Below are 13,971 nucleotides of genomic sequence, written 5' to 3'. Positions count from 1 at the left end.
TTCACGCTTTTGTTTATTCTTATATTCATATAGTCCCTGCTGGCTTCTGACAGCAGTTTGAGATCTAGAGTGGTCATTTGTATAACGCTTCTGTGGGGGCGACCGTGGCTCAGGGGGTTGGGAAGCGTATCTGTAACCGGGCTCTCTGTCCTGGTCGTTGTGTCCTTGGGCAAAACACTTTACCCTACCGCCTACTGGTGTTGGCCAGAGGGGCCATATCGCGCCATCTGTCAGTCGTTCCAAACCATACTACATACCAGTTGGTGGCGGTAATGCACCTTTCAATTGTTTGCCAACCGCCAATACAACTATAAGAAAGAAAGAAGAAAGAAAGAACAGAAAAGACTAAACTAGTAGGCGGGGTCAACTGGATCGGCTCTCCCTGTCCAGTGCGCGCTCCCGATGCAGGGTAACAAACTCTGTTGGGGATACGTACGTTGTCACAAACTGTCTGTGAAATCTTCTTCGGATCAGGTGAGAAATCCCGTGAACTGACAGCACATTACTGGCATAAGTCAGTAGCTGAGTAGATGAATAGTGTTACATTTTCAGTACGTTTGGTGGACGCTTTAATATTTGTTTCAAAAGGGTTAAGAAACTTCGAGTTAATGTACTTTGAACTCTGTTCCATAAGACCCCAGCTTTGTTCTGCTGTCACATTGAGCAAAGAAGCGTCCAAGTCCCATCTTCCAGGTTAGCTGGATTCCACGTCAACTATTTCAACCAGTCAACAAATAAACCCCAAAAGTTTGTAGTCGTAAATTGGTCACATCTGTGAACATTTAGAGGCGGACTTTAAATGAAGTGCGTTTAGTTTAATTAACTTTAGACGACCTAACATCGTCACTGAGTTTGTTTGTTTTTTATTTAAAATAATGAACAATGTTGGCCGTGGACTCTTCCTTCAAACTGAGCAGGTAGACGGCAAAAAAAAAAGTCTGTAAAGAGCAGTTAAAGAAATCAGTTCCACAAATGCAAACTAACAGGAAAAGGCATAATCATAGGAATGTCTGAGCCTTACGCTTCCTGTATAGAGGAGAGGAAGGCACTGATTTGATATGCTCCATGGTGCATTAAGAGAGGGAGGCTCCCTGGGAACTGGGAACACAACAGTTGCCTCTAGTCGCTTTATATTGTAAGATGAAGCCACTACAATTATACGCTACACCGTACAATTACGAGTTTAATCAATGAAATGCATTTATTTTTTAACCACGTAATGTTTTATGATGTATTGTCACAGACATGCACTTCTGTAAACTGGTAACTGTGGCTGCAGATGGCCGCCCCTCCCAGAGTCTGGTTTTGTTGGAGGTTTCTTCCTGTTAGACAGAAGCAATTTTATTTGGCCCAAATCGTTCTTCTCATACTCTGGATGTTGATCTTGCAGCTTTGACTTCCCAACTAAAGAGTTCGATCACAAATCTCGGAGTTAAAATTGATTCTGCACTCACCTTTGATGACCATGTAAACGGGGTGGTAAAATCAGCATTTTATCACCTCAGACGTTTATCAAAGGTTAAGCCCTTTCTTTCCAAGCGTGACTTGGAAAGCGTTATTCATGCCTTTATTACCTCACGTTTAGATTATTGTAATTCTCTTTTAACAGGGGTTGGGCAGGGCACTTTGTCACGCTTGCAATTAGTGCAAAATGCTGCGGCACGATTTTTAACTGGTAGAAGAAAATTTGATCACATCACTCCGATTTTGGCCTCTTTACACTGGCTTCCAATTGAATTCAGGATCCGTTTTAAAGTCCTTTTATTGGCTTTTAAATCTCTAAATGGTCTGGCACCTGTTTATTTGTCTGATTTGTTGAAGCCCCACGTCCCCACTCGTTCCCTTCGGTCAGCTGAGCAGTTGCTGCTTTCGGTCCCAAAGTCACGGCTGAAACTTAGAGGAGACCGAGCGTTCTCTGTTGCAGCACCGATGCTTTGGAATAACCTTCCTCTCCATATTAGACAGGCTGCATCAGTGCCAGTTTTTAAGTCTTTATTAAAAACCTATTTTTATTCCCTGGCTTTTAACTCTGTGGGTAACTGACATTTTTATTTTATTTTATTTTTTTTATTTTATTTTTTTTATTTTTTATTTTTTTCATTTTTTTATTGTTTTTTAACTTTATTGCTATGTCTGGTTTTATTACTATGTGCATATTAGTATTGTACAGCACTTTGGTCTACCAGGTGTGTTTTTAAAGTGCTATATAAATAAATAAATAAATGATGATGATGATGATGTTAAAAGAGAGGTTTTTTTTCTTCCCACTGCCAACAAGTATTTGCCTTTACAGTACAATGTAAAGCACCTTGGGGCAGCTCTTGTTGGAGCTATACTAAAAAATTGAATTGAACTGAATTGAATAGTTGTATGCTGAAATAAACAGCATTTACTTACCAGCATTTACAAACAAATGATTAATAATTAAAATGATGAATCTGCAGATGCAACATCTGGAACAAGACAGTGAAGCCTGGAACACTGGGAATTCTTTAAATAAGTTTAGTTTAGCTTAATTTAATGAGGGGACACAGACTTGTAGCATAAACCATTTTGAATCCATGTCACCTACTTTGGTTCAGCTCAAAGTAATAAGCTTTAATAAGTTGAATACGTTTAATCATGATTATTAATATCATGTTATTAAGTACAACCAAGCCTAACTTTACAGTCGTCTTTTTTTTGCCCTCTGTTAATAGCAAAAGTTCATTTAGATGTCAGTTATAATTAGCACATTTATTTTAGCTTTTCTCCCAATTTGAACTGTATGAGGTTCATATAGGGTGTACACCTGCACAGGCCTTGTTTGCAATGACTGACCTTAAGAACACCAACACATACACTGGAAGAACACCCAGTTCAAATTAAACACTAACTTGAGTTCAGGCCACCCTCATCAAGTCTGTTCCTGATCGTTTGCTCAGATACAAAATGACCTCCAGCAGGCCACTGCTTAACCATGAATCCTGTTGCTCAGCACATGGATGCCTTCACTGTTAACTTTGGCCATGAGACTTGGGCTTGGGACTGTCGACGAAAAGAACACTGGCTTCTGTTATTAAGAAAAAAGAAAGCCAAATCAAACATGCAGAGGTACCTTAAAGTTGGCCTTACACAACAGTGTTGTCACGTGGCTTACTCTGTTCACTTTGTTAAAACAGCCAGTAACGAGTAAACATACGTTCCTTTGTCCTTCCAGTCATGTACCTGTACCTTCTGGGCCTGGTGGTTCTCTACTACCTGTACCGTTGGATCAGAGAGCTCCCTAGGGTCTCTGACAAAAACAGCAAGTATGTGTACATCACAGGCTGCGACAGTGGCTTTGGGAATCTTCTGGCCCGGCATCTTGACAAGCAGGGCTTTCGAGTGATTGCCTCTTGTTTCACTGAGAAAGGAGAAGAGGATCTAAAGAAGTCCTGCTCCAGCAACCTGATCACAACTCATCTGGATGTTAGTTCTCAGGAAAGCATTGACAAAGTTGCGGCAATGATCAAGGATATGGTTGGGGCACGTGGTAAGTTTTATTTGGTGGAAATACCTGCACTTCATTTAAATAGCTGTTTCCCCACAGAGTTTGAGTGCTGTTTATGTTTGTGACCTCTGACTTTCAATAGCACCATTAAGACCAAGTAAGTCTATAGGATGTTCTTTTTCTTTATGCCAACTGGTAAAAAATAAATAAATGGTTGAAAATCACAGAGGTCTCACCAACTGTACATTTCCTGGTAGGACTGTGCCATATCATGTCTTCTGCAATAATACCTGTATACATTTTTAAGTGATATAAAAATGTATACAGGTATTATTGCAGAAGACATGTATACATTTTTAAGTGATATAAAAATGTAATAGCCTCATATCACTCTAATAGCAATGCCACATGTTAACTTTCCTTAGTATGTGCACGCATGACGGAAGCCCAGGCACATGTGTCAGCAACAATTTGAATACCTAAAAGAGAGCTGCTTCAACAACCTCCAATAAAGTACTTTGCAAAATATGCAAAAAACTGTTCTTGCTTGAAGGTGGAAGCAACAAATATGTTTCAGCACTCGAGGCAGAAACAGATTATACCAAGTACAACCAGGGTATGAAGGAGGAGATGCCAGCAGCTATGTGTGACCCAAATGTAAATAAAGGACTCCACTGAGCATCACTGAAACTCTGCTAGTAACACTCCATATGACAGGAAGCGCAAATGGTGGATTATGTGGGTACATAGGACTAAACAACTAGTTAAAAAGCTTGTTCCAAGATCCAACATCCCAGTTAGAAATTTTTTATTTAATTCCTAATTTTATTATGTGACAATATTGTGCACATCCATTTGTGCAAAATCTCTAAAGTTAGAAATCTCCTGTGTCGGAGTGATGCTGAAAAACTAGTTCATGCATTTATTACTTCTAGGATGGACTACTGTAATTCATTATTATCAAGATGTCCTAAAAACTCCCTGAAAAGCCTCCAGTTAATCCAAAATGCTGCAGCAAGAGGACTCACAGGGACTAGAAATAGAGAGCATATTCCTCCTATATTCGCGTCTCTTCATTGGTTCCCTGTTAAATTCAGAACAAATTTAAAATCCTGCTGCTCAGATACAAGATTTCATTTAAGGTTTTTTCTCCAGTTTCATGACTGTTTACATTGTAGATTCTCATTGAAGGCATCAAAACTCTGAATGAACACGTGGAATTATGTAGTAAAGACAAAAGTGTGAAATAACTCAAAACATGTTTTAGTTGTTTGATTCTTCAAAATAGCCACCCTTTGCTTTGATTACTCCTTTGCACACTCTTGGCATTCTCTCAATGAGCTTCATGAGGTCGTCACCTGAAATGGTTTTCTAACAAGCTTGAAGGATTTCCCAGAGATGCTGAGCACTCATTGGCCCTTTTGTCTTCACTCTGCAGTCCATCTCATCCCACAGGATGCTGTGGTAGCCATGCTGATTCAGTGTGCTTTCAATTTTGAATAAATCCCCAACAGTGTCAACAGTAAAGCATCACACCTACTCCTCCATGCTTTACAGTGAGAACTATGCATGTCTCTGCTACTGGAACTCTGTGTGGCATTTATTTGGGCTCTAATCTGAGGTGCTGTTAACTTGTGACTTCTGAGGCTGGTGACTCGGATGAATTTTTCCTCAGCAGCAGAGGTGACACTTGGTCTTCCTTTCCTGGGGCGGTCCTCATGTGAGCCAGTTTCATCGTAGCCATGATGGTTTTTGCGACTGCACTTGGGGACACATTCAAAGTTTTTGCAATATTCTGTACTGACTGACCTTCAGTCCTTAAAGTAATGATGTACTTTCATTTCTTTTTAATTAGCTGATTAGTTCTTGCCATAAAATGAATTCTAACGGTTGTCAAATGGGGCTGTCAGCAGTGTACCAACCTGACCAACACAACTGATGGTCCCAACCCCATTAAGAAAGCAAGAAATTTCACAAATGAACCCTGACAAGGCACACCTGTGAAGTGAAAACCATTTGAGGTGACTACATCATGAAGCTCATTGAGAAAAGGCCAACGGTTTACTGTGATGTCAACCCTGAAAGTAGTAAAGGGTGGCTACTTTCAGGAATCTACAATATAAGACATATTTAGAGTTATTTATTAATTTTCTCTTTGCTACATAATTCCATATATCTTGCTTCATATATTAGATGTATTCAATATGTATCTACAATGAGAAATGGAGAAGTGATGGTAACAGGGTGCTGTGGGAATGCTACTATGAACTCCAGCTAGGTGAGTGGCTGCAGCAAGTCCCAGGAATAAAATCCCAGATCTCTGTCCAGAAGAGCACAGTCCTAAGATACTGCGCAGTACTCTCTGGGGTCCCTTTAGGGTCCAAATGTCCAAAGAAAAACATTTAAAGACCTCCAGAAAGCCTGCAGAACTATTGCTCAACTATTAAAAAGAATGTCTGGCTCCGTGGAAGCATAATATGGTCATCCCAGGCAGCCAGTCAGAAGAAAGCTAATGATAGGAGGGTCTTATAGGAGGAGGAGACTGAGTTTGCTTTTACAAACATACAGATAAGAACCAGTATGAGATAAGCAGGGTTTATTCTAAACTCTGTCATGCAGCCCGACTGTAGTAGAGTTTAGGGATAAAAATATGGACCTGGACTTGAGCAGAATAATTTCGCTTTGAGTTATTTTTCCCATTTGAATGTCGATCAACTACTGTTGCTAGTGCACATAAAACATTCTGGTCAAGAACAGATGAATTTCAGTAGACTGTATGTGCTCTTTTTCATTATTTTAGGCCTGTGGGCTGTAGTGAACAATGCCGGCATCTCCATTCCCAGTGCCCCATGTGACTGGCTGACCCTCAATGACTACAAACCTATGCTGGATGTGAACCTGAATGGGGTGATTGGTGTGACCCTAAGTGTCCTACCGCTCATAAAAAAGGCAAGGGGAAGGGTGGTGAACGTTGCCAGTGTGTTTGGAAGGATCAGTCCTGTTGGGGGCCCATATACTGTCTCAAAGTACGGTGTTGAAGCATTCAATGACAGCCTCAGGTAAGGAGAACTCATAAAATATTGGTATGATAATACAAAGATTTCCCGGGTTGATGAAGTGTCCTTCTTAGGTTAAATATGGCACCTTTTGGTGTGAAAGTCCTCTGCATTGAGCCAGGCTTCTTCAAGACAAATGTGACCAACAGTGCTATCCTGAGCAAAAACATTAAAATGATCTGGGATAAACTTCCACAGGAAGTCAGAGATGATTATGGAACGGCATACCTACAGAAAGGTATATGTGGATTACCACTTCTTCCATTTATTTTGGTTCACAACTGATTATTTGTTCTTATTTCATTTATTTGCCCCTTTTAGCATTAACAACCTTAACTGACAAAGTTGCCAAAATAAGTGATGCAGACTTGATGAAAGTGGTCAGCTGCATGGAACACGCCGTGGCTGCTGTCCATCCTCGCACTCGCTACTCCCCGGGCTGGGACGCCAAGTTCTTCTGGCTGCCACTATCCTACATGCCAACCTGCATCAGTGATTACATCCTAGAGCTGGAAGCTATTCCCATCGCCAAGCAGATAGAATAACTTTGCATGTAATAAAGGCATTTTCTCTGTATGTACATCTCATGCATCAGTAAATTTAACTGATTTCAGAAAGGCTTTGTCTTTCAATCTGTTCTCATTACTTATCACATTACTTTCTCAGAAAGGAACCTTTGCACCTTTTTCACAAAGGCATTTTCAAGGCCATCTTATCTACAGCTAGTCTGAACAGATGAAAAGACCTGTGTCCATGAGATTATTGATAGGCATGTGGGAAAGGTTAAGAAAGACCAATAAAAAAAAAAAAGTCCAGTTCACACTTGGTTTCAAAGTACACAGCGAGCAGGATCGTGTTGTTGCTATACTTCAAATAGTAGAAATGCCTTGTTTTGCAGTATCAAAACAAGACTGCAATGTCACCTGCAGGATTTTAACTTCTTAAGTTACAAAGCAAAATGTTTATAGTTATTGGTAGAGTTAGCTGCGCAAATAAAAATAGAACTGTATGTCCAAAAGATATAGAAAAGGTAAAATCTTGTTTTTTAGGATGCAGTGCTAATCTTACCTTGGAGGGAGTCACTGACCTGGTGGACACGAGGTTGTAAGGTTCATTCTGTTCATTTTACTTCATGACTCCTATCTAGACGAGGAGTCAAACTGTTTAAATACATAGTATTTTTTTGTCTCCAGTGGCACTAACAATCTTTCCTATATGAAACCTTTATATATATTAAGCCTTTATATTCTGTCATTGTTCCTGTAAACAGTAATGCCATTAGTGCTTTCTAATAAAACCAGATTTAGAGCCAAAACTCTGTATTTAGGTAGTACCTTCACGCTTTTGTTTATTCTTATATTCATATAGTCCCTGCTGGCTTCTGACAGCAGTTTGAGATCTAGAGTGGTCATTTGTATAACGCTTCTGTGAAAAGCTTGAAACACTGAAATAAACAACGTTAAAATGAAATTATTTCTGAAACATCACGTTTTAGTCTTTGTCAAACTGGCTGCATCTGTCAACACTGTTATGTCTGCATGACAGTCAACTGTCTTTAGAAAGGATTTGATTTCGTACTAACTTTATTTTTTTACCCCCAATTCAAGCGTTAAATAGGTTTTAGCCACAATAACCCTTTTTTTTTTAGGTTCAATAAAACTCTGCTGTACATGTTTTTGGAAAGCATGTAAATTGGTGCATGTTGACTTAATTTGTGTATACACATACACACACATATACATATATATATATATATACACATATACACATACATATACACATATATATGTATATATGTATATGTACAATTTCAGATCGTCTTGACTACTTTGACCAAGTAAACAACTGCAGAATGACAGAATTGTTCAACTGTTTTATTTCAGCATGTGACAAGCTGCAGCACAGTTGATAGCTTAACATAGCAGCTCCAGAATGCCATCTTCTGGTCAAAGTAGACAAGGACAGCCATTTCTTTAACTCCTTTACCAGCAACAAGATTTTCCACTACAAGTATAACCATTGAGAAAATATGCAGTTAACGATGAGTTTTATGTAAAGACTGTTTTATTCCATCTTTCACTGGAAACATTAAATAGAACTTTTTCAGGATGACAAGACAGGTACATTTGTATTTTGACATGTTTTACAAACCAAGTGCTCCTAACCACAGGGCCTCTCTGCTTCTACTCTTCTCTCTTCCCTTCAGTTAGGTTGTCTGGATGTTTATGAGTGCTCCTCAGCCAGTTTCTCAGCTTTCTGAACCACCTCCTCAATTGGACCGACCATGTAGAAGGCTTGCTCGGGCAGAGCATCATACTCACCTGAAATGAAATGAGAACAAAAAAGGCAATTAAATTATAAACAGAGCTGAGGAAGTTGAGGATCACAAGCCATGAAAAAAAAAAAAAAAAAAAAAAAAAAAAAAAAGGGACAATTCAAACTTACCACCAAGGATGCTCTTGAAGCCTTTGATGGTTTCCTTGAGGGGCACCAGCTTGCCCAAGTGGCCAGTGAAGACCTCGGCCACTTGGAATGGCTGAGACAGGAAACGCTGGATCTTACGGGCACGAGCCACAGTGAGTTTATCCTCCTCAGACAACTCATCCATGCCCAGGATGGCAATGATATCCTGTAGTGATTTGTAGTCCTACAGAAGAAAAAAGTAGCCTAGTTTGTTTGAAGCACTTACAGTTGTCATGTTAATTCTAATGGTAAAGCTGCAAACCTGAAGGATTTTCTGCACGCCACGAGCAACATCGTAGTGCTCGGCTCCGACAATGTTGGGGTCCATAATACGGGAAGTTGAGTCCAGGGGGTCGACAGCAGGGTAGATGCCCAGCTCAGCGATGGCACGGGACAACACGGTGGTGGCATCCAAGTGAGCGAAGGTGGTGGCGGGGGCAGGGTCAGTCAAATCATCAGCAGGCACGTAAATGGCCTGGAAACACAGGACTTGTTAGCATTTTTGGAAGTCCTAGGTTACCCTTTAGGTTGCCAAGCAACATATAAAACTAGGATTTATTCCTTACTGTCAGTAAGATAGTTTCCAGCTTATGTCAAAGTAAATAGATTTGATTTCTAAAATGCAGACTCAGCACTCCTCAAACCTCACCTGCACAGATGTGATTGAACCCTTCTTGGTGGTGGTGATTCTCTCCTGCATGGTACCCATGTCAGTGGCCAGAGTGGGCTGGTAACCCACAGCAGAGGGAATACGACCCAGCAGAGCAGACACCTGAGAGAGAAGGTGAAGTCATCAAGATTGCAGTTTGACAGAATCAGTGTATTTGAAGGAGGAAAACAAAATAACTTTTGAAATGAGAATCTTTACATTGGATGTGTGGTGTAGCTAGAGCAGTTGTAAATCTTTATTTTTAAGGAAAGCTTTGGTTTAAATCAAGTTGCACAGACCTCAGAGCCAGCCTGTGTGAAGCGGAAGATGTTGTCAATGAAGAGCAGCACATCCTGACCCTCCTGGTCACGGAAATATTCAGCCACAGTCAATCCAGTCAGAGCAACTCTGGCACGGGCACCGGGGGGCTCGTTCATCTGTCCGTACACCAGCGCCACCTAGCATGGACAAGAGTTTGGTTAAATCAGACATTTTGGAATGTGCTGTAATAAAAATGCATCTTTTTAAAGTTGCTTTCCACAGTCCTCACCTTGGAGGTGGTATCCTTCAGGTTGATCACACCAGACTCAATCATTTCATGGTACAAGTCATTTCCCTCACGGGTACGCTCTCCCACACCAGCAAACACAGAGTAACCACCATGGGCCTTGGCCACGTTGTTGATCAGCTCCATGATCAATACAGTCTTGCCTACACCGGCACCACCGAACAGACCTGTCAAGTCGAGAAAACCAAGTTAGTTTATCACGCATCAAAGTCAAGGCTGAGAAAACGTGCATGTTTGGGCTCATACCGATCTTTCCTCCCTTGGCATAGGGAGCCAGCAGGTCCACAACCTTAATGCCAGTAACCAGAATCTCCTGTTCCACACTCATGTCAGTGAATTCAGGAGCCTCTGCATGGATAGGTGCAGTCCTGAGAAGGGGGGAAAAAAAAAAAAAAAAGTAGATTAATGTAATCACTGAACACACCAGTTAACATTTAAAAGCACAGCATCTATATATGTCCTATCATAACAGGTTTTATCATTGCTTCAGACTGTGCATGTTTAAACCTCATACAAAAAACTGCAGGATATTTTCAAAGTGTACTTACTGTTTGGTGGAGATGGGACCCCTCTCATCAATAGGCTCCCCGATGACATTCATAATCCTGCCCAGGGTCTCGGGACCCACTGGAATTCTGATGGGGGCACCAGTGTCCAGAACCTTCTGTCCACGGACCAGACCCTCGGTACCATCCATAGCAATGGTACGCACTGTGTTCTCCCCTAAAAACAGAAAGTGATTTTGATGTGTCTGTTTAACCTAGAAAAGAGTTGCTAGTGGTATTGTAGGTAGGTAGGTGATGAGTATAATCCAGCTGGCTCACCAAGGTGCTGTGCCACCTCCAGGACTAGCCTGGATTCACGGCCTGCCACCTCCAGGGCATTGAGAATGGGAGGGAGACCCTCATCGAACTGGACATCGACAACGGCACCAATGACAGCCACAATGCGTCCGTTGGCGGTGCTGGCAGCGGCGGCAGGTGCGACATAGTCTCTACCTGGAACATGAACCACTGAGTGTCATACAGATGTGCTGCAGCTGTGACCTTGTTATGCATTATGGCCGGAAGAAGCACCGAAAAGGGCTTCTATACTTGTGTGTGTCCGGCCGGTACATCTCAATGTCAAGTGGCTTAGGCTAATCTGCGAATACGTTTTTAAACTGGAAAGTGAAACAGCAGTACTAAGCAGAATTCAGTAAAATTTCAGTTTATTTCATTAAGTGCAAATAAGCGAGTTCTCCCACTAAATAGCGTCAGAGCCAACAGTGACAGATGAATGGATAGCGATTCCGAGCTAGAATTGCTAATGTTGCATACTTGGCCACAAACTCAGTGACACAACTTTGTTTTTCCCTTTATAGTTTTGTTATTTTGGCACTGTATTACCTCCACACGTATCACAAAAGTGAACCGTGTTACCGACTGTCTAACCCTGCTAATCTGCAACTACGAATGCTAACAGCAGTCTTCGACCGCCTCATGTCATTACAGAGGTCATTTCTAATAACACAAGAATAATACAGTCTGCTCATTTCACAATGCGAAGTAACCATGAAAAGATCTGTTTGCACACATGTGTACCCATTTAATGTTTTGGAAACACTCCGGCTGATTTAAAATGTACATTTTAATATTAAGGCCTGCTAAGCCACCGGCAGGCAAGCCAGCGTGTTGCTAGCACCAGCTAAGTTTAGCATGGTCCCTGCCCTCTTCTGACAGCCACGTAAATGCATCTGTTCTTTAAACAATCTTCTTTCCAGAAACAACGAGCATGCAGGACTCACGTGAAAGGACAGCTGGAGATCCAACAAGAGCCTTCAAGGGCTGGACTCCAGGCTTCAGAGCCTGCAAAGCCCCGGTGCAGCAGCGTCCTACAGCTCCTAACATTGTCAAAATGGCTGAAGGTGGAAAGAGACAGAGGAACTTCAGGCTTTATAACGTATGACCGCTTAGACGAACTGCGCCTGCGCACAACGTAAAACACGCCACAACGAGCATGCGTAGTAGTTAAGCACATGCAGTTGACATTGTGACCTCGATAGAGCTGGCTTATTTGAACCAAATGACCGCCCAAACGAAATGTTATAATCACAGTTATAATTCTTTGTTTTAGTTAATGTAGATGGTTTGGACTCTCAGTGGGGTAGCCAAATTAAATAAAAACCCTGATGAAACTCTAAATAACTAGTGTTATCCATGTAACCTATTTTTATTATAGGTCACTGGCAGTGCCCTCATTAAAATGAGAAATAGTTGCCTCAGTTTGCCTCAAGACACTTCTACCGTGTTTACATTATAGCAACAGCCAGTAGACTTTACAGAACAGAATAGCCCTTTATTTTTTATTGTACATGTAAATCGAAATTACCTTGCTAATGTTAAAGTTTCACAGCATAAATTGGAGAGTACTGTGCAATAATAGTAATAACAGTAATAGGGTTAGGGTTAATTCAACAATAATTGAATTGTGATTTTAGTTTTACTTAGATTTAGTTTGTTCCTGTCAAACCACTTTTTTAAATTTTGCACATTTATTGCCATTATCAATAAAATATTGAGGACAACTTTGTTGTCCAGAACTGCTTTTAACAAATATCCCATATTCCCTTTATATTGTGCAATATTTTACTATAATACTCATTTTTTACATTCATTATTGATCATTTGTTTTCCATTTTGATGGTGTGAATAAACTGTTCATCAGTGAAGTAGCAGCAGTTGTTGCTGAAAGTCATGTCCTTAAGAAACAGGAAAATAAACAGCAAAGACTTGACTTGCATCCTGAAAAATGCATCTGACCTTTCATTTAATCAATCCGCTGTTTCTGAAATGATCAGTGGATGTCACAAAGCCATTTAGCATGACCAGGATATACACTGCCAATGCCGTAAAAGCATACCTGGGTAGAAAAACGCACAGATGACTGTACACAGTGAGTGTCTACAGCCATCTGAGGCTCGGTCCTGTTTTGCGGCCATATTTCAGACAGTGGTTTTGAAAATCTTCTCAACTGATGGAATTATAAAAAGCAAAATCTAATGGGGCCGAGTACAGTAATTGAATCTGTAATGTGCCCTATAAATGCTAGAAATATGGTGTTTAACAAGATACTTACTATGGATGGCATTACATTGTCCTCCAGTAACACTTTGAGGGATCTTGGAATCTTGTTTTTGACCAGGATGCATCTCTCAATTTTTAGATTAAAAAAATGTAGGACTTGCATTTGCACAGTATCTCTAAAATCACTAACATCCTGACTCAGAGTGATGCTGAAAAACTAGTTCATGCATTTATTAATTCTAGGGCAGACTGTTGTAGTGCATTATTATTAGGCTCTCCAAAAAACTCTCTGAAAAGTTTATCCAGAATGGTGCAGTGAGATTACTGACAGAGTCTAGTAAGAGAGATTCTATTTCTCCAACATTGGCCCCCTGTTACATACAGAATCTCATTTAAATTTCTTCTCTACAAATACAGGATCTTAAATAATCAGTGCCCATCGGATCTTAAAGACCTCATATTACTGTATCAGCCCATTATAGTGTTTAACCCTCCCTCAGACTGCAGGATTACTTGTTGTTAGAGTATAAAGTAGATTGGGAAGCAGAAGCCCTCTTCTGTGGAACTAGCTCCCAACTTGGATTTGGGAGAAAAACACCCTCTCACCCTTTTAAGATTAGGCTTAAAACTTTCCTTTTTAGCAAAGCTTATAGTGAGGGCTGGATCGGATGACCTTGAATCCTTCTATAATAGGCCTA

At 40.7% G+C, this 13,971-nt stretch overlaps 2 protein-coding genes across 2 annotated transcripts; one reads left to right on the top strand and one right to left on the bottom strand.

The window, feature by feature from the left end:
• The first annotated feature begins 329 nt into the window (after positions 1-329).
• Positions 330-7,145, top strand: LOC102292154 (retinol dehydrogenase 7). Its single transcript, XM_005948575.3, has 5 exons — positions 330-474; positions 3,200-3,514; positions 6,273-6,531; positions 6,603-6,766; positions 6,850-7,145. Exons 2-5 carry the CDS (start codon positions 3,202-3,204, stop codon positions 7,071-7,073), a joined length of 960 nt encoding a protein of 319 aa, XP_005948637.1. The 5' UTR covers positions 330-474; positions 3,200-3,201; the 3' UTR covers positions 7,074-7,145.
• A 1,429-nt stretch (positions 7,146-8,574) lies between these two features.
• LOC102291835 (ATP synthase subunit beta, mitochondrial) lies at positions 8,575-12,147 on the bottom strand. The gene is made up of 10 exons (XM_005948574.3): positions 11,995-12,147; positions 11,033-11,206; positions 10,757-10,931; positions 10,455-10,576; positions 10,191-10,375; positions 9,940-10,098; positions 9,641-9,763; positions 9,254-9,466; positions 8,974-9,175; positions 8,575-8,849 (listed from the first exon to the last, which is right to left on the bottom strand). Exons 1-10 carry the CDS (start codon positions 12,095-12,097, stop codon positions 8,752-8,754), a joined length of 1,554 nt encoding a protein of 517 aa, XP_005948636.1. The 5' UTR covers positions 12,098-12,147; the 3' UTR covers positions 8,575-8,751.
• Positions 12,148-13,971: the final 1,824 nt, after the last annotated feature.

The sequence above is a fragment of the Haplochromis burtoni genome, unplaced genomic scaffold (genome assembly GCF_018398535.1).
Source record: "Haplochromis burtoni strain Fernald_Lab_line unplaced genomic scaffold, NCSU_Asbu1 Contig_591, whole genome shotgun sequence".
NCBI classification, from domain to species: domain Eukaryota; kingdom Metazoa; phylum Chordata; class Actinopteri; order Cichliformes; family Cichlidae; genus Haplochromis; species Haplochromis burtoni.
Note: the sequence above shows the minus strand (reverse complement) of the source record. Positions and strands in the feature narration are given on the sequence as shown.